The 20,625-nt window shown below is 47.7% G+C and overlaps 1 protein-coding gene across 1 annotated transcript; it reads left to right on the forward strand.

Moving 5' to 3' along the window:
• Positions 1–7,702: 7,702 nt before the first annotated feature.
• Positions 7,703–13,771, forward strand: mex3a (mex-3 RNA binding family member A). The gene is made up of 2 exons (XM_076043192.1): positions 7,703–8,242; positions 11,909–13,771. The coding sequence occupies exons 1-2, from the start codon at positions 7,807–7,809 to the stop codon at positions 13,081–13,083; spliced, it is 1,611 nt and encodes a 536-aa protein (XP_075899307.1). The 5' UTR covers positions 7,703–7,806; the 3' UTR covers positions 13,084–13,771.
• The last annotated feature ends 6,854 nt before the right edge of the window (positions 13,772–20,625 follow it).

The raw sequence follows: 20,625 nt of genomic DNA on the forward strand, positions 1-20,625 counted from the left end.
CTCGAGGTGAGGTGGGAGTTGGTGGGGGTGGGGGGTGGTTGGTGGGGGGTGGGGGGTGGTTGGTGGGGGGCGGGGGGGGCGGAGAGGTGAAACCGGCGCAAGAGAAGTGCAGGGACAAATACAGCGCAGGGAGGGACGAGGCAGGGCGCGCGCCACCTGCAAACCAGCATCACCTGATTAGAGGCGGCCGGAGCTCGCGGGCTGCTAATTAAGATGCAGCCCACAGGCGCCACCTGGCGACCGTCATTAGACCCTTTTTTTTTTTTTTTTGCCGGCAGGCGCTAATGAGAATGGAGAACTTTGCAGGTGAAGTTTTGGCTGCACATCTTTCTACATGCAGTCATGTATTGTGGATCCTTGACTATCTGTAACGTAAAACAGACACAAGAGGTATTAAAACATGTGCTCTCAGGTGAACGTCTCACTCCCTCCCTCGACGTCCCACTTTGGCAGTGATTGATACACTGACCGACCTGAACTGGGCTTCACATGAATTGATAATTTAATTAAAGTGGCGGTCAAGGGGAGGAGGGTAGCGTCACAAAAACCATTCCTCAAGACACCCACAGAGCAGGCCAGTACAGATGGCCCCGTTAAGCAGTGGCGTCAGTTCAATTCCCCGCCACCCCAAAGTCGTCCTACACCCAAACAAATGAGCAGAAGAAGAAGTAGAATCAAAACGACCACCACAGGAGAAGGTTTTTTTTTTTGTTTTTTTTTATGCGGCTCTTTTGGTGGCCGGTGCTTATCGTTATGTAACAGCTGAGCGCATGAATTTTGCATGATGCTCCGGAGCTGTAAATGGTTTGTTTACATTCATAATGTTCATAAATGATGAAAAGGGAGACGGCGGGTCAGTCTGAGACATCATGATCTCTAGGAGTGCACTGCAGGCGCGCAGCCTGCCTGGCTGTGATCGCGGCCTGCGTGGAATTAAACTCTTACCTCCGGGGCAGTATTAGTGTGTCATCTGTAACTATGCATAATCCCTCAGAGATAGACGTACATTTTTTTTTATGGATTTATTTATTTTCCACGCTTTGTTATAAAACGGTAGCCTGTTTTCAATCAGCAAGCCCGTGACGTACAGATATATATATATATATATATATATATATATATATATATATATATATATATATACATATATATATATATATATATATACATATATATATATATACATATATAGCACTTCAGGAAGCAGTGGTGCAGTTGTCTGGGAACATTTGTGGATCAGGATATAAACATGTTTATGATGTTCTGGTCAATATCAATAAGAACACTGTTCTGACAGTGACTGCTGGGGAAGAACCATTCAATTCCTGGGGTGAATGTTGCCATTTTCACCTATTTGATGCACATTATTCATTTTTATTTGAATACGTGTCTGTGTTTTTGTCACATTTCAGATTTGCAGTGCAGTTCTTTTTTGTGCTGTGTTGAAATGGACCTTGTTGTTGAGGATGACATGAAGTCACTTTATATGTAATTAGAAACACGCAAAATGATGCAGTCCAAAGAAAATTGAAAATAAATTGGAAGAAATTTGATTTAAAAAGTTTTTTAAATAAATAAAAGCCACTGAACAGGGCACGGAGTGTTGCACATGTATTAAAACATGATATAAATCTGCCTCTATTCTACATTTCAGGTTACATTGATTCAAAATGGGTGAGACATCCACACTGTTGTGTATATTTACCGTTAAACAAAATACTATATTTCCTTTTATATGTTTATATTCATCACTTAATGCAAAATATGCCAGAAATGGCAATGGAAATCAGTCGTTTGTGACCTGTAACCGTGAGTTTGTTCCATCCTCTCAGGCTTCAAAGGTAAAATGAGGCAAATTTAACACTCCCAAGTAAAGATGCTTACATTCAAAACAAAAAAAATATGTAACAAAGGTTAATGTTCTCACTCTGTGGAACATTAACGATATATATGAAGAGGGAACTTTAGATCTCCTGTGTGCGCCAGGGCTGCATCGTGTGCGATCAGGTGTGAGAGGCTTTCAGCCTCTTAGGTATAAACTCCCAGTCCTCCACACACGCACACACACACACACACACACACACACACACACACACGTATACAAAAATCTGACCAAAAACCAGCTGTGTTACAGTGTGACACCGATCGCGTGACCTAATCCTTCTGTGGATTAAAAATGTCAATCTCCCATTGTGCGCGAGGTAAACGTGACGGAGGTCTGACTTGGGCTGCCGGGCCCCGGAGAAGAACAAGGAGCCCGTGAAGAAAGTGAAGCGGGACTGTGTGTTGAGCTCAGAGCTGCCGGTGACGTGTGTGAGATGAGCAGCGTGCGGGAAGCAGACAGTGAGGTGAGTATTACTCATCACTAGGCGTGTCAGCGGCTGTGCAGCATCAATTGTGATTAGAGGAAAGGCTGGCTGGGTGGCTGGGTGGGTGGGTGATGGTGATAGTGGTGCTGATGGTGCGGCTGGTGCTGGTGATGAGGGGAAGGCGGGGGGAGGGGGGCAGAGATGACCTAATACCCGTAAAAAGCAATGAAGTCATTCTACCTGACTCATATTCCCTCAGCTGACAGCAGCTCTCCCAATCGCTGCATCCCAGTGCACGTCGCCGAGGGGGGGAGAGAGAGAGAGAGAGAGAGAGTGCGCGCGTGCTTGTGTGTGTGCGTGCGTGTGTGTGTGGGGAGGGGTGAGGGTCAAGCTGCATGGCTGCCTCTGTGTTTGTGTAGTAAACAACATGACACACTGCGGCGTGTGGAGAGTTTGGAGCAAAACAAAAACAAAAGAGCAGGGCAAAGAATTGCTAAAAGTGAGGAGGGTCTTCTGGAGCTGCACTTCTGCATTCAGACTGAAGGCAGGCTCTCATTTTTAAATTTTTTTTTTTTTTTTTTTACAAAAGTGATCAGCTGAGATTTTAATTTTAATTTTAGTTTCCTGAACAGTTTCTCTATATGGTGTCAAAATCATAAAAACAACAAAATAGAGAATTGGAGTAGTCATAAATACACAAAGTAAATAGACAGAGAGCTATGAGGGTGTACACACACACACGCGCGCACACACACACACACACACACACACACATTTATATGTGTATATATATATATATATATATATATTTATTTATTTTTCAAAAAATGTATAGATATATAGATATAGATAAAGATAGATATGTGATATATAGAAAGTAATAAGCATAATGCACAGGACTGAATACCCAAGCGAACAGGTGCATAGAAAATGAACAATTGTCAGAGTCTCTGTGTCAGATTCCTCAAATAAAGAGCACTTTCAAACGGCATTCACTCTAAGCTGCTCTGATTAAAAAATAAAAAAAAGCAGCCTTGTCTAAGAGTGCCGACTTGCACCTAGATAAAACTCACTGTTGCTTTCCTTGCTTTCCTTATTATGAGGCTTTTGAATGCGCCTCACCTCTGAATCTTCAACTTCATGTCTACTCTTTTTATTTGAAGATAAAAAAAAAGAAAAAAAAAATCAGACAGGGGATCAATAAAGCAACTTCACTTATATCATCTGTATATGTTCTGTCTGCTGCTGCTGCCACCCTGGCCTGTTCCGTCTGGTAAAAAAAATACAGCAAATAAATACACTAATAATTAAAAAAAAACACACACACACACACACACACACACACAGGAGGGAATTACCTCCCACCGCATTTAGCGCTTGATTAGTTTAGCTGAACGACTCCGGGGCCCCATCGTCAGCCTGTGAGCACGAGACGTGGTATCATTTGCATGAGGTCTTACATCATTGCTGAGAGAGGCCGCTCGCTACGGCATCAGCACGTGGTGCTTCAGCCAACGGATCCCTTTGTGCTCGCCGTGGCCTCATTCAAGTGACAGCGGGGGCACCGGCGACGTCCTGAAAAGGACATCTGGCTGTTGGAAGTCAAAGGGACGTCCTTCAGGGAATCTCGCACATTTCTTCACAGCCTATTAAGCCCGTCGTCCACCCACTGTCCATAGGTGAGAGTGATACATGCGCGGGACAAAGAGATTTGTACGGGTCTCTGTGGCACAATAACCACAGCATCTTCCCAAAGGATCCCGGTCGGCCTTTCAACAGGGGGTTGGGGGGGGGGGGGCGGTGGGGTGGGGGGGGGGTTGTAATAAAAAAAGGGAGAGAGAGAGGGAGAGAGAGAGGGAGAGAGGGAGGAGAGAAACAGGACTACTGTGAAGACCAGATGGTCAAGATCATGGTGCTGGAGGAGGAGGAGGAGGAGGGGTGGGTGCGAGTAATATGACCTCAGCACTGTAGGTTCCACATGTATCCTGCTGCTAACACACACACACCCACACACACACACACACACAGATACAAATAACAATGAGTACAGAGTCCGAATCTAATCTAATCCAGACTGGTTGTGGACCATTCAGAGACACAAAGGAGGTTAAAGGTCACGTGCGGCGTAAGATGTGGTATCATCCCTCGGTGAGAGCGTAAACTGCAAACAATGTCAATGCCACTCTCAGTTTTCTGGTGTCCCGCGTGATGTCACGTCCGTCCCATCAGCAGCTGCCGCGTCAGGGTGAAATTCACACACTCACCCACGAGCAGGACCGCCGTGGAAAAGTGGACCTGATTGCTTGTCTTGTGAATGTGCAGTAAATAGAGAACACGACAGTGGCTTTCAAAAAACACCAGCATGCAACCGTTACAACTTGTGGCAGAAGATCCTTTCAGACTCTGGGCCTTTAGGTTCAGCCGCGATAGTCAGAGCGCCGAACCGACACATCTATGTCTTAAAGTGGGGGTGTGTCTGCTGATGGGAGGGTGGGGTGGGGAATTCTATCCAAATCCATTTTTATTGATCCGGGGTCTGGACTCTCGGCGGACCCTCGCTAATGGATGCCGACGACCTCCTGGACGCGGGGACATCCTGGGTGCAGCACCCGGCCGCCAATCCTCTGGCCTGTGCGCCGGGCTGGGTGGGGATTGGGGCCAGACCCCCTGGGCCCACCCTCTGGTCCTTCACGCATCATGCAAACCTGCTCTCATCCCTGCTGCCGCTGCACACTTTCTTTTTTTTATTGTTGTTGTTTTATCTGCGCGTGTTATTGGGGTGGAGCAGAGATGTTTTAATCTCACAGCGGCTCCAATCTAAAACACACCCTCGCCGGAGTGGAGCCCGTCCTGATTGGCACCCAGAGAGCTCGTCTAGACCGTCATTATGCGGCTAAATGCACCTGCTCTGTCTTTTGTGATATTTATTTTTGGGACGTGTTGTTTGGAAATTTTGCGATTACACTGACGCCGATCCTCGCGTTGTTAAAAGGCAGACGGCGCTCTCGCTAGAAATGCTAAAATATTCATGCTCAATCTCGTCACGGAGTCACATGTCACACTCGGTCTGTCGTATAAACCCAAAAACCCGGGGCCTGCGTGCGTGCGTGTGTGTGTGAGTGTGTTTGTTTTTGTTGTCGCACAGTCACGCCGTGGGAAAAACACCACATATGATGGGGAATAATAAATTGAGTTATACAGATGAGGTTCGAATGTGAAAGTAATCTATGGCGTGAATTCAACACCTCCCCTGGGATCTCCACCGGACACACACACCGAGCGGCTGCGTGGACATTAAATCCTTACAGCGGTTCAGACCCACACATCAAGCAGTGTCTTGAACATGCAACCAGGTTGAGGCTGAGGGTTCAGGAATGATATAGATTGTTGTGGTGGTTGTGCTGAGCGTCCCATATCTGCAGTTTACCTTGTTGTTTAGGAAGTCCCTTTGCAAACGCACACACACACACTGAACTCTCCCCAGACTGCATATATGCACAGATGGGAACGTCAGACTAGGCTGGAGTCAGACTGACACTTGGAGGAAATCTGAAAACATGGCCATGAGTTGTTGTTCAAAGGAGGGCAGCTTATGGAAATGTGTGGCGGCACTTCCACATGGATTCACTCTGTGCGCGTGGTGGCCTCAGTGATAGAAAATCAGATTTCAGGTTGTTGATTGTTTTTTTTTTTTTTAATAATTAAGATCCCAAAAAAGTCTCCAAACTATTTCTGTTTGCCTCGCCTCCTTTTAAAAGAAAAATAAATTAACAAGTGAGGACAGCCTAAAATTCATTTTTCATGTCTTAAAGTTGCACAGACTTCGATGCTTGTTTGAAACAGCTCAAATCATACACGTGGCAAATATTTTTTTTTTTTTTTTTTTTAAACACAAAAAACAAAACAAAACAAAAAAACTCCAAATTTAAATACAGGTTGTATTTCATAAAGTCAGCAAAAACTAAACAAAAGCATCCAAACGGCCGGAATATCTGTAACATCCAAAAACTGCCTTTGAGTTCTTTGTGTTGTGCTCCGACCATGCCGTCAGGCGTGGCTTCTGTCGAGGACATCTTGGAGAGTCTGTGCGCGAAACGCGGTTCTTTGTTCACTGGGGCTGCTGCTGCTGCTGCTGCTGCTGCTGCTACTGCTGCAAAACCCTCTTCTCTTTTCTTTTTTTTTTTCTCCCTCTCTCCCCCCCTCTGCCTGAGACGGGAAATGTGCTAGGGCTTTACTGACGTTCCCCCCGCTGCATAGGGTCTGCATCGGCTGTCTGACATCTCCCTTTCTCTCTCTACTCCCCCCTCCCCAGTCTCTCTCCCCCCCCCTCCCCCGCCGCCCCCGTCCAGACACCCTCTTTCCCCTCCTATACATAACATCCTCATGCGCAACGGCACCGGAGACAACAGCGCGCGGTGACCTGCCGCAAAGCACGGCTACAGAGAGAGGTGGGCGGACCCCCATCTTCCCCACCCCACCCCCCACCCCCACCCACAACAAAAAAAGAGAGCGCTAACTCACTTTACTCCCAAAATTCATAACAGATGGGAAACGACTTCCCCCTTCTTTATAATGCAGAATCCTCTTCCAGGATTTTTTTTGGGTTTTTTTTTTTTGTTTGTTTAAATCTTTATTATTTATTATTTCTAAGTTGACATCACCCCCTTTTCAGCGGGCGGACGACCATGTGCGCACTTTGCACACGCAGGCGGCCGCTCCAAACTGTTTACATCCCCAGGATCCTTACATAAGGTTCGCGCCGACAAAAATGCGGCTGCACTGCAGCTGCAGGGGTGGTGGGCGAGCCCGCGCGTTCAGATGGCGCAGAAAGGTAAAGGATGAGGTGCTCGAGCCCCTCGCGCTTGCGTGCCCGTGGTGTGTTTATTGCCCCCCCACCTCTCCTCTCTCTCTCTCTCTCTCTCTCTCTCTCTCTCTCTCTCTTTTTATTTTTTTTATTTTTTATTATTATTTTTTTTTTATTTTTTATACATTCCTCCCCCCAGCTCTCTATAGGTGACGGGAGGAAAGTGGATTTGAGATGCCACAGGCTCGGCAACCTGAAACGGAATGGTACAACGGGAGAGAGGGCGGCTCGTCTTGTCTCGGCGAGGAGGGAGGGAGGGAGGGAGGCAGGCAGGCAGGGGTGGGTGAGGCGGAGCGGCGGCGGAGCTGTGTAAACCAGACTGGGTGGAGCAACGCATCGCCCGCCCCATCTATCGTGTAGACGACGGGCCTTGTGTCCCGCGCGCCTGCCTGGAGCTCAGCTCGCTAGCGGAGAGGAGACGCTTGCTTTGGCTTTGGCTTTGCCGCGGCGGGCTGCGAACTAGTCTGGCGGAGAGAGGCAGAGACGGGGGCGGGACTGTGGGCGGGACTAGCGCAAAAAAAGGGGGGGACTCGGAAGGAGGAGGGGGCGACGAGGAGGAGGAGGAGGCGGCACGGGTGCTGTTTCTCCCAGTCTCTTTCCCCTGTCTTTGTCTCACACACTCTTTTGTTAGCCATGCCTAGCCTGCTGGTTCTAGCAGGGATCATGGAGAAAAATGGGGGCTACGCCGGGGATCTGGCCGGCTCCGGCTTCGGCAGCGAGGGTCTGCTAGTGCCGCCCGACGAGGAGGAGGACGACTCCCGTGCCCTCAGGGTCGCGCTGGGCCAGCTGTCTCTGCTGGGGCTCGGGGAAGGCGAGGACGGCGGCGGCGGCGGCGGCGGCGGAGCCCCGACTACGGGAGTGCAGGACCGGAGCAACAACAACAACAACCACCACAACCACAGCAACAGCGTCGGCGGCGGCGGGGACACGGCGATCCTGCAAGGGAAGAGCAAGTTGTGCGCCCTGTACGAGAGCTCGTCAAGTGAGAGCAAAGGACGAGGCTGCAACATCACAGAATGCGTCCCGGTGCCCAGCTCCGAACATGTGGCCGAGATAGTGGGCAGACAAGGTAAACCGCTGGCTTCCTCCCGCCGACAAACTTGCGCTTTTCTGTCCTCTACATTTATTTTTCCACGGCGGGCTTTGTCCCCCCCCCCACCACCACCCACCCACCATACTCAAACTGTTACCTGGTGTTATTTGACAAAGAAAAGGGAGTGGTGTGTGCGTGTGTGCGCGCGCGCGTGCGTGTGTGCTTGCTCGCGTGTTTTTTGTACTCCCCCCCCACCACCACCACCACCCCCCCGAGACGTCAGCCTTCCACTTTTTTTTTTCAGCCACAACGTTGCAAGTTGTCGGCCACTCATCATATTGAAAACAAGTCGTTGGCCGCTTTGTGTCTGGGTTTTTTTTTTTTTTGTTTTTTTTTTTTGCTGGATTTTTTTTTTCCCCCTCTCCATTTTTAGGGGTGTGTGTGTGTTTTTAACACAGGCTCTAGCAAACCCCCCCCCCCTCTCTCTTCTCTTTTCGTTCCATGCTGGGCGAATTATTCCACATCCACGCCATCAATGTCAGCGCGCGCGCGCACACACACACACACACACACACACACACACACACACACACACACTGGGGCACTGAGAGCACTTGCTTCCTTTGTCGTCTGAGACGCGCCAGACTGTTCAAAAAGGCAACGTGCCGCGCTGCGACCAGACTCGTGTTTTTTTCCACTTTAAGGTGATGGCCGTGGAAAAAAAAAAAGCCGCCACCAAAACACCACACAAATACACTCACACACGGACACCAAAAAAAAACAACAAAACAAGCTCCAAGCCGGGGGTCTGGGTTTTTTTTTTTTTTTTTTTTTTTTTTTTTGGGTGAGGTTTTGTTGTGAGGGGAGGGGAAGATGTTTGGGCTCCTTGTTTATGTTGCGCACTGCCCCACTGACACAATTGGACAATGGAGAGCCAGCGTGGTCCTCCTCGCGTGGTGTTGTTCTCTCCCCTCCCCAGTCAAAACGAGGGAGCTGGAAAGTTAAATTCCAGTCGCATTAGCGATTCTGCCCGGTTCTATTTTTTTTCTACCCCCCCTCCGTACAGTCGGAGGGTTCCTAACGAACAAAGACCTTCAGTTGAATGACAGCAGCTGTCAAACAAAGGTGTGAAAGTCCGGGTGGATGATGGGGAGAGGAGGGGAGGGGAGGGGCCCGTCTCCCCCCCCCCACACCCCCCACCTCCCACCCCAAGACAGTGGTGCTACTTGGCACGCGGGATTGGCCTTAAAGGGTGACTCAGCAAGAAGTTGCACCAGGAGGTGGGAATCTTCTTTTGTTCATAAACATGTTGTTCAGGTGTGTGTGTGTGTGTGTGTGTGTGTGTGTGTGTGTGTGTGTGTGTGTGTGTGTGTGTGTGTGTGTGTGTGTGTGTGTGTGTGTGTGTGTGCCCATTCACTGCTAAGCTGGTGTGTCGTGCACGCTATCCAAGTTTCACATTGAGGCCGCCTGGACTTGAGTTGTAGAACCCCTCCCCCCCCCACATGTAGTTTTTATTCCCTGTGCACAATGTTGTTTTTTCCAAAGTGGCTGCAAATATCGTTGAAGGGGTTGTGATGTGGAAAAAACAAGAATGGGTCAGCAGGCAGCATCTGGAAGCTGAATGGGAGTCAACACGAGGGGCTCCTCCTCTGCTCCCCCATCATCACCCCCCCACCCCCCTCCCTTTTTTCTTTTTTTGTTGGACTGCACACTGCACAAGCCCACATGTTTGTCTAACAGCAGTGAGAGGAGGTGGGGACGGAACGGAAAGCACAGATACTGCAGAGTGGCTTCGGGTATCATCATCCGTTACTCCAGATTTATCCCGGCCCGGCAAACGAAAACAAACGGCGGTGGAGCGGAGCCAGCGAGGGTTCCGGAGCAGTGGAGATGGCTTCCTCCACCTATAGCCTCCTCCTGCCGCGCTAATGTAGATTTACGTCGCGCTGCTAAGTGCCCCTCGTCTCCCGTTGCAGCTTCCCGTTCTTTAGTCTGTGTAAGTGTAAGTTTTGAATTTTAACGGGGCCAGTTGGAGACGGTGGCCCCCCCCCCCAAAAAAAAACCACTCTTTTTTTGTTGCTCTGACCGAGAAAAGGTGCCAGATTTATTTATTCCTTTTTTCAAAAAATGAAAGAAAGAGTTGAGCTGCTTTTCCAATCTGGCCTGTGGTTAGCAGGCACTGTGTACACACCCCCTTCCTGCTCTGCCTGCTCTGTGCATCGCAGCCCGTTTGATGGATTCCGGTAACATCCTGTCATGGAGAAAAAGCTTGGAGACGATTGTTTTCCCTTGTTAGAGGCGTTGATGGGTGAGGATGATGTCGTGCTTTTTCTCTTTTCTCTCTCGGGCCCCCTGGAAGTGGAGGGCTGCTTTGTTTTGAGTCACAGGCGCCTCTCTACCCCACCACCTCCCGCCCCCCTCCCTCCTTACGCTGCCGTTTTTACAGTTGCAAAATAATTATGTCACAGCTGACCTCGATTTTTTTATGCACGATTAATTAATCAGCGTATTATGTTGCCGAGAAGCGTTCAGCCGAAACGTAATATTTACCAGCAAAAAAAAAAAAAAAAAAGGTGCACCGGCATCCGGGAGAAAGACAGGGCTTTTTTTTTTTTCTTTTTTTTTTTAGGATCTTTTGTTGCGAGGCCATTCCAACCCTTTCCAGTATCACTATCCTTCTGTCTCTGCAGCCGATCCCAGAGGAAGTGTCTGTGAACAAAGTGGACCTATTTAATACCATTAGAGTTGCATTTGTCGTCACCTCAAGCTGTTTTAATGGCCGCGATTTTTCAGAAAGGTGGCGCCGTGATGTGGACGCGGCGGAGGGGGGTGAGCCAAGGGTTGCCTCACCGGAGCTGCGGGTAGAGGGTTTGAACTCGTCCCAAAAAGGAGCTCAGGCCCCCTTAAGAAAGAGAAAAAAAAAAAAAAAGGAAGCAGGTTCTTGTTGTCAATGAATTGAGTCATCGGCTCTCTGCTGGTTTGTACGTTTAGAGCGACGCTTTGCGTGTGTCCTCCTGCGCCACGTGCCCCCTCGACCTGAAACGCACCACACAGTCGTCGGTTAACAACACCGCTTTCCCTGTTTCGTCCCATTACAACCTCAGACTAATTTGTCGTGGAATAACATTAAACCTGCACTGCCTCAGATTGGGGCCTTTAAAAGCACTTGAAAGAGCACACACACACACACACACACACACACACCCCTCACCCCGGAAAAAGAAGCGTATGTGGCGTTGGGTTTGCGCTGGGTTGAGTCTGAGGATGAGGAGGAGGAGGAGGAGGAGGGGTCAGGAGGTGGTCGATCCCCAGCATCAGGCAGACGCATCGCAGCTGCTGCAGCTTTCAGCCTCAGAAAGTACCTGTCTGCATGGGCTAATACCTCTGCACACGTCCTCGTATCGCTTAGTAAATTATGGGGTTTGATTTAGAGCTGATAAATAATAGACCAAAGCTCAGGCAGGAAGCCTCATTTGCCAGTAAAAACAAGGTGCTCAGTTGGGTTTGACGGGTTGTAAACGGTGAAACAAAAAAAAACAAAAACCCACGGGTTTACGGCGAGCAGCGGGGGAGTGGAAGAGTTTTGCTCGTGTAAGCGGGCAACCTTTCCCAAAATTGGCCTCCAATGTTTTTTTTTTCTTCTTTTCTTTCCGTATTTACATGTTTGAAAAAAATGCACGCTTGCCTCTCTCCTTGCTGCAGGTTGTAAGATCAAAGCGCTGCGGGCCAAGACCAACACCTACATCAAAACGCCGGTGAGGGGGGAGGAGCCCGTGTTCCTCATCACCGGCCGCAAGGAGGACGTCGCGCTGGCCCGACGCGAGATCATCTCCGCCGCCGAGCACTTCTCCATGCTGCGGGCGTCCCGCAACAAGCTGGGCGTGTCCTTCAGCGGCTCGCCGCCCACGCCTCTGCCAGGTCAGACCACCATCCAGGTCCGAGTGCCGTACCGCGTGGTGGGCCTCGTCGTGGGGCCCAAAGGATCCACCATCAAACGCATCCAGCAGCAGACCTGCACCTACATCGTCACCCCCAGCCGGGACCGCGACCCCGTCTTCGAGATCACCGGTTCACCCAGCAACGCCGAGCGGGCCCGCGAGGAGATCGAAGCGCACATCGCGTTCCGGACGGGAGGCCTGCACGACCACAACAACGAGAACGACTGCCTGGGGCCCAACGGCGGCGGCGGCGGCAGCCCGGCGGGCAGCGGCGGCGGCGGCCTGGAGAGCCGGTTGCAGCAAGTGTGGGGGCTGCAGGGCGGCCAGAGGAAGCCCCTCACCAGCAGCTACCGACAGAACTTCTCAGATGCCATAGTGGGAGGAGGAGGGGGAGGCGGCGGGGGCGGGGGAGGCGGCGAGGGTGGGGGCATCTACAGCAAGGGGAACTTCTCCAGCTCCTCCGGGGAGAAGCCGTGCTCGTACTTCGGCTCGGACGGCACCCAGAGCTGGGGCGACCCCGACTACCCCAAACAGGTGGCCTTCTACGCCCAGCAGCGCTCCAAGAGCTTCGGAGGCCTGCCGCTGCCCCTCACCAGACTCTCGCCCGGCCTGCCCGAGCCCTGCGGAGGCAACAACAACTCTTCGGTCACCAGCATCGGGCCCGTCGCCAGCTCACCTCACGCCCAGGCCCGCCGCGCCCACAGCGAGCCCACCTCGGCTGGCGAGGGTTTCCCCGGCCGGCTGCCGGTGCCGGACTCGCCGCCGGCCACCGTGCGGGACTGCATGACCTGCTTTGAGAGCAAAGTGACGGCAGCCTTGGTGCCCTGCGGCCACAACCTCTTCTGCATGGAGTGTGCCATCCGAATCTGTGAGCTCAACCACCCGGAGTGCCCCGTGTGCCACACCCAGGTCACACAGGCCATCCGAATATTCTCTTAAAGAACCGCGTCAGTTTTTACCATTAGTTTTGTCAGTGTTTGTTATTATGATTATTGTGATTACTATTATTATTATTATGATTCTTATTATTATTATTACTATTATTATTATTATAATACACAAGTTTGTTTTTTCAAGAAAAAAAAATCAATCAAGCAGATATTTTAGAAGGCACTGCTTGCTTTACTAAAAAAGTATAAGAAATATTTTTAAGTTTTTCTTTTATATATATATGCATATATATTTTATAAAGGTTTTGTTTATAAGAGAAGTATAGTACCTTGCATTTTCAGTTTTTTGGGCTGCTGCTGTTTTTCATTCCGGGATCACGGCGTAGGCAGACAGGTAGACAGTAATGTGAACACTTTATTATTGAAATTTTTTATTTTGCCATGAAGTAGGTTTATATGGAAGGAAGATGATTGTTCAAGGTACCCAATCTGCACCTGACTGACCTAGAAAGTCAACATTGTTCTTAGAAAGCCGAATTCTCATTGCACCTTACAATCATCTTGGTTTAAAGTAGGGTTGTTGTTTTTGTTTTTTTTCTGTTCTTTTTAATCATACCTTGAAATGTTGGGGGGTGAATTCTGCCTTCTCAGTCATACTGTGATTGTTAGATACAAAATTGATCCAAAATCCATGTCAGTTCTGGAATAAGTTCAGATTAATGAAAATGTGAAAAGACTGATTGTAGTCAAATCTGCGACTACGAGAAAAGAAAAACAAAAGACACCCCCTGCCCCCCCCCCCCCGCCCCTCGCCCCTTTTTATTTTTCATCCGTATACCTTGAAGTCTTATTATGAACTACATTCGTCCTAAAAGGGTAGAAAGAGGGTATTATTACTTTGTTTATTTCAATCCGTCGGTATCTTTAATTCTATTGGTTCCGTTCTCTCACCGGAGCAGACGAAAGGTCGTATTCAGTACCAGTGAAAGGTTCTTTCCAGTAGCCATTGATCACACTTTGGTGACTGCAGTTTGTTGGAAAGAGTCGGCAACGCTCGCTGGCCACTCGTGGCGCTTGACAAGCGTGCGGTTCCTCGGTTGGCTTCAAGCACTGATTTAATTTGTGAGGGCCGAACGCCTTGGAATCCGTCCAGTTGGCTGCTTCTTGATATCTGTCTCCCGACAACCCACCCCCCACCCCCCCTCTGCCCCCCGCTCGTTTTCGGACGCCGCCACCTTTAGCCCACACTCTGTCGTCGGGAAACCCTCTGGTGATGTGTGTGGCGAGAGGAGAGCTGCGGCCGTAGACAGAAGCCCAGGGAAACTGTGAAACCTGACGTCTTCCGCCCCGGGTTCGGCGGCAGATTAAAATGCTTGACGGTGTAAAAATTTGCGCCCCCCAACCCCCACCCCCCCCAAAACCAGTAATCCGGGCTGCACGTCCCGTCCCATTCTACCGGCATTATGCGGTGAGCTCCGAGGGGGCCAGCTGTCTCCCTCGTAATTAGCAAAGCTGTACAGGAGCAGGTGTTGCACGGCGGCACAGTGTGGCTGTGACCCCGAGTCGGAGGTCTCGCCTGTCCCCCCTCTTCTTTCTCTCCTTTCTTTGGCTTTTATGTCCCCCAACCCACCCGCCGCCCCCCCGAACTCCCCCTCCGCTTACAGTTTGATCGTTGGAAGGCCTCGCCTGCCGAGTCTGGGGGTGGTTGGGGGTGGGGCGGCTTTGTCTGGACCCCTCGGCCGGGGCGGTGCGGTCCGCACGGCGCTCGGACACGGCGTGGATCCACTCATTGATAATTAGGCAAATGTGGCGGGTCCAGGTGCGGACCGTGTGGGGATTCTGTGGTTCTGTGTGAGGAGCGGGGACCTGGGGGGACCTGGGGGGGGTCCTGCAGCGAAGCCCCTCAATGCCCCGCCCTACTCGCCCAAGCGCAGGGGATGTTCTGTCTACAGTTGGACCAATAGGACCCCTCCTCCTTCCACCCTTTCTCCCCCTTTTCCTCTCCTTTTTTCACCCTCGATCTGAGCTATCCCAACTGGAGAGAGAGGGGGGGGGGGTTAGGTGGAGGGGGGGCGGGCTCTTTTGTCCCCAAAACACACACTAGCCGAATTTGGCTGCGCTTGTGAGAAAAAGAGGGGAGGCTCTGCTGCAAAATAAATTATCCGCCGTTATTGAGAGGCATCCCAGTTTGCAGCCTCCAGTGTTTGTGTCGCGCGGCACACGATGAGTATGTACACAGACTAGCACCATTTGTAACAAAAAAAAAAAAAAAAAGAGAGAGAGAGAGGCAGAAAAATATATTGCGTGAGCTCATCAAGAAGGAGGGGCCCGCTGCTACCCCCCGCCCCCTCCCCCCACCCCCACCTCCACACCCACAACCGCGCTCGCCCTCCCGAAACTGCACCGGCCTGAATTTGCATGGGGGTCCCGTTTGCGTGACCGCCAGAATAGATCGCGTCAGCTAACTGCTACTGTATAGGACATCCTGCAGCTGCCCCTTCACCATGGACACCCGGGCGGGCAGACACGCACACACAGGCACGCACACACACACACACACACACACACACACACCCTGCTTTGAGCTTCCAGAATGGAATCGGACAATTGTAATTGACAGGAAAGCAGAGGAAACGCCCCATTTAACCAGCACTCATGCTGAATCAAATTACACACCCTCTGCGTCTGCCTTAGCCCCAGCCTGGGGATTTCAGAGGGCTAGAAGAGAGCGGATGGGGGGTAGGGATTAGAGCTGTTGAATGATGGTGAGAAGGGGAGGGGTGGGGCGGCGGCAGGGGGCGTGGGGGGGGTATTTTTGGCTGAAGAAAGAGAGAACTATAACCACCCACCCACCCCCCCCAAACAAAAAAAAATTTCAACTTTGCAGCACTTGTATGTATGATTCAAGACTTGCACTGAGCTTTTTTTTAAACTTTTTTTATTTCTGGCGGGGGAACCGTTGCACTGACCGTCAACGCCTCCTGCTGCAGGAACAGTTGAACTTGGCTTCTGTCTACGGTGATAATTTACAGATCGTGTCTTGACGAGCACAAAGGCCCTTCTTTTTTTTCCCTTTCTTTTTTTTTTTTTTAACAAGATAAACATAAAGCAGGCCACTTACTTGCATAAGGCATGGGACCGCGAAAGGAAGCACTGCACTTACATAAAACGTGCCCTGAAATCTATCAGATGTAGAGATAAAGTAAAAAAAGAAAGAAATTGCTATGGTGTTGTTATGAATGGAGACATTGCACAGCAGTCTGGCTTCAGCTTTCGACGTCCAATTCAAGGCAGTATGACGCTGTTCTTTGAACTTAGTATTTTATTTTTTTGGTTATTTTGTTTTTGCCTTAATGTTGTGTTTTTTTTAAAATTTTTATTATTACTGAAATATTGACGTTTCTTTGGCATCCAAGGTAGCAACTTTTGGCCTCTGATAGCGCAGCCCCTCTTTAAAAAACAACAACAAACTTTTAATATGTTTATTTTTTATAATTTTTTAAAGGAAAGAATGTGAATCACAACTGCTTTTGGGTTGGGGGGTGGTGGGGGTGGGGGGGATTGTGAGGGATCGAACAAATTAGGGCCCTTCAGAAACTTACCTTAAAAATATGAAGTAGAGCACCTTATTACAAAACCTGCGCATTTAAGTAATACCAAACCGACCACTGATGGTGAAAACACATGACATAGGATTTGAAAGAAATGCACATAAGGATTCCCTATCATTTTTTTATTATTACTATTTTTTTGTATTATGGTGGTTCTTGTTCTTATTACTACAGTAGGAATAATTTGGGAGACCTCTCCTTCGTGTAGCCAATGCTGATGGCTTGGTCGAGTTTTGCACTGGTTTAATGAAGAGAGGGCTTATTGGAGATTCTCCCTGTATAGACGCTGTATAAGTTAATGAGTATTGTATTTTATGGGAAAAGCACTCTGGAGCATTTATGTAAATACAGTATGTGTATCGATGGCGAACATCTAGAAAAAGGCCGGCTTAAAGAGAGGTTTTTTTTATTGTTATTTTTGAACAAGAATAAAAGTTTCAGTGTCAATGTTTTAGCATATGGAATTCAAAATGAGTCTTAGGGAGAATAAATCCTTTATATATGCGCCCCGTCAACACTTTGAATATAATAGTATATTAGATCCATACATTTAAGACATATTATTTAAGCTGATTAACTTAGTATTCCATCCAAATATATAGATAAGAAATGAAACAGACACTACTATAAGCTGTAATAACGACTATCCTTTATGAAGCCTTTGATGTATAGATCCAAACTCAAAAAAGGAGAGAACAGAAACTCGAGTGGTGTGTGTGTAATAAAGCAAACCCCAAATGAATGAACCCCGTCTCTATGTATATTAGGATGAAAAAGCAATAATAGGACAAGACTGGGACAATAAACAGGAGTCTTCTCGGTCACCTCTTAAAGTAATATTCCGCTCAGACATTGACCTTGACGATTGGGACGTGCTGCTCTGCACCTCTCGCATCTGCTTAGAATTCATTATGGATTTACGCCAGTGGAGAGACAGAGATATAATTAATTAGCTACAGTTTCAGGAGAACTAATTGTTCTTGTTGCGTTCATCAGGGTCTCAGTCATATTGATTGTTCAATTTCTTTCTTCTTTTTTTTTTTTTTTTTTTAGTTTTTGTTTAGAGTTGATCACAGGGTGGCTTGAGACAGAGAGCGTTAGTGGGAGTGGTGGGGGTGGAGAGGAGAGAGTCCGTCCTGTTTGTGGAAAAGCAGGAAGTGGGGACTTTTCTTGCGGGATGGTCTTAAAGGTACACATGCACACACACTCACAGTGAGGAGCAGCAGAGCATAGGACAACACATGATGTACTGTAATGTCGGTGACACGCTGCGGCCGCGTCGACGGTGTGAAGAGCTCCGACTTCACACCGACGGGCAGACGTGTTACAGACGGCATCTCTTGAGGCCATGACTTGTTTACATTGCGTTAAGTTTCCGGATTCTTGGCTCATTTCGACACTTGCACCTGCTTTTTTTTTCCATCCCTTTTATTTCACTTTGAAAAGGAGACATGAAAATATAGGTCAGACATAGCCAAAGAATGAACAAACAAAAAAAAACACAACAAGAAGGGGCGTGGGAGGGGCATGAGCTCATTGGAGTTGGCTTGTATTGGGAAAAAAAAAGAAAATGTAAAAGAAAACATTGCTTTGTTCAGTGTACAAAATCAGGATTATTCTTTTTCTTTTTTTGGGGGGGTGGGGGGGGAATCCACCCCTCGCTAGACTTACTGTTTACCCAAAAGTCTTAAGAGGTTATTGGATCGATATCTGTGGAATGAAGGCATATCGTGTTTCAGTGTCGTAAGATTAGTTTAATACTACAGAGGCGCCGGTAACAGACTTAGTTCTCCCCAAAGAGATCCGCTTAGAGCACATCCTGGCACTTACAGTCCTTTAAGTCGTTCCCTTTTGTCCCGCTCAGTCCAGGGAACGTTTGCGAGTCCTCGCGGAAAAAAAAGTTGCAAAGTCAAATTTAGTTAGAGGGGACTCTGGCCCACCGAGGTGACGGACAAAAAGCTGAGAAGGGTTTGTGTTGACAATGACGAGACGGTGAAAGTTCAGGCTCAATTCCTCATTTTTGCAACCCTCGATGTCAGAGATTGGGTGTAAACAAGGTGACAGTGTCATAGATGGAAAAAGACACTTTTTTTTGTTTTATTTTCTTTCATTTTTTTTTTTTTTTTTTTTTTTTTAAACTTCATATCACTTAGAGAGCCATTTACTGTATCCTTAAGTTTAACTGCATGTTAGTAAAATATAGTACGGTAGGAAAGATTTATCGAAATAAAAGTTAAGATCGCTTAAAGGATTTGTCCGCCAGATAACCTGAATTGTATAAAAAAAAAAAGCTTTAAAATCTCAAAGTGAACATCAGTTAAAAGAACAAACAAACATATATTTACCGTGTAGTTTAACTAATTGATACATAAAGTTTAATTATGGTTCTTAAGAATGTGCTAAGGTGTAAGTTTCATTTGTCCCAACTCACCCAGGGTGAAATATTTCTTTGATCCAGAGGTGCAGCGAAGGGGGCAGGGTGACTCTCAGTGACATTTGACTCATTTAGTTCTTGCTAGTATTATTTACAATATTGTATTAAGCTTACTATTATAGTAATGGTAGAAAATGTTGATGTTTTTTCTTCTCTTGATATGAAAAAGGTCTTTATGCATTTATGTAGAATCCTTTTTTTAATTTTTTTTTCAAAAAAAAGAGGAGTGATAGGAAATCCTTATTTTCAATGGATGCACTTAAGCAATTGTACCAACCTGTCGAAAATCACACATGGAGCAAGAAAAGCATTTGAATGTACAAAAAAAAGAAAAAAAAATCATTCAACTGGATGCACTCCTTATGCTTGTTTTTTTGCTATTTACAAGTGAGCTTTAAGTTTTTTGTTTGTTTGTTTGTTTTCTTTTTGGAAAGAATTTGCGACAGGTTTTTCAGCGTAGACTATATTTGAGTTCTTCCACATGCATTTATAGAAAGTTACGTAAAATGAATAAAAAAAAAACATATTACAATTTCTCAAATCTATTTTGCTAACATGGGTTATTATTTCATAGAAAGCAGAGGAAAAAAAAAAGTCAGTATCTGGATGTTATTTATGAAAAGTAAAAAAAAAAAAAGGAGCAACATATTTATGAGTAACCTCAAGACATTTTGTTTTTTAATTAAAATTACAAGAAGTTAATATATTTCTAAACAGGGAAGTCGGTTTCTACTAATAAGAAAAAAAAAACGAGAAAAGAGGTTTAGAAGTTTTATTTATGAAAGCTGTGGACGCTCGCCTCTTGACATGACTTTGCGGTGGCTGAAGTGCATGGAACAAGGGGGCTGTCGTGGCTGAAATTGTAACTTCAGACGTGCACTACTGCAACACCGGTGCATTCACAATGGAATAATTACAGAAAATAATATAATATTTTTTAGAATTTGGAGATATTTTAGTCACAGAGCATCAATTTTGTGCCTCAATTATATATTTTTTCCTGCATCAGCGCCCTTTGTGCAGCGCTGCTTGCTGTGACCCCCCCCCCCACCCCCCCTTCACTTTCAACGAATCCCATGTTACTGACTGAAACCCATAAACTCATTTCCTCTGTAATCTAAACTCGCTTTTTCACTTTTCCCAAACGTACGAAACATGTTGCGACTGCAATGCTTGGGGATGAATGAGCCAGCTGTGACCCCACCACCCCACCCCCCCCACCCCTCCTCTTGCCAAAACGGGGCCGAGCACGACTTGTACACAACTTTCATTCATTACATTATCTGCATCTACTACTCAGACAGTTTGTGATCACTAGTGACGGAGCATAATCAGCTTATAGAAAAGCCTTTATGAGAGACTTTCCCTAATGTGTAATTAGGTGGGGGTGTGCAAAAAAGCGGAGCGAGAGCATCTAGGAGAGGACAACGGCGCACTGTGTGGTAGAACTATGTATCTAGAATCCAACATGTGTACACACACACGCAACACACACACACACAGACACACAAACAAGATTCATTACCGTACTAGTTTGCATGTATGT

Source organism: Nelusetta ayraudi, unplaced genomic scaffold, assembly GCF_046127955.1.
Source record: "Nelusetta ayraudi isolate G7.1 ecotype Tasmania unplaced genomic scaffold, CSIRO-AGI_Nayr_v1 ptg000074l, whole genome shotgun sequence".
Classification (NCBI taxonomy): domain Eukaryota; kingdom Metazoa; phylum Chordata; class Actinopteri; order Tetraodontiformes; family Monacanthidae; genus Nelusetta; species Nelusetta ayraudi.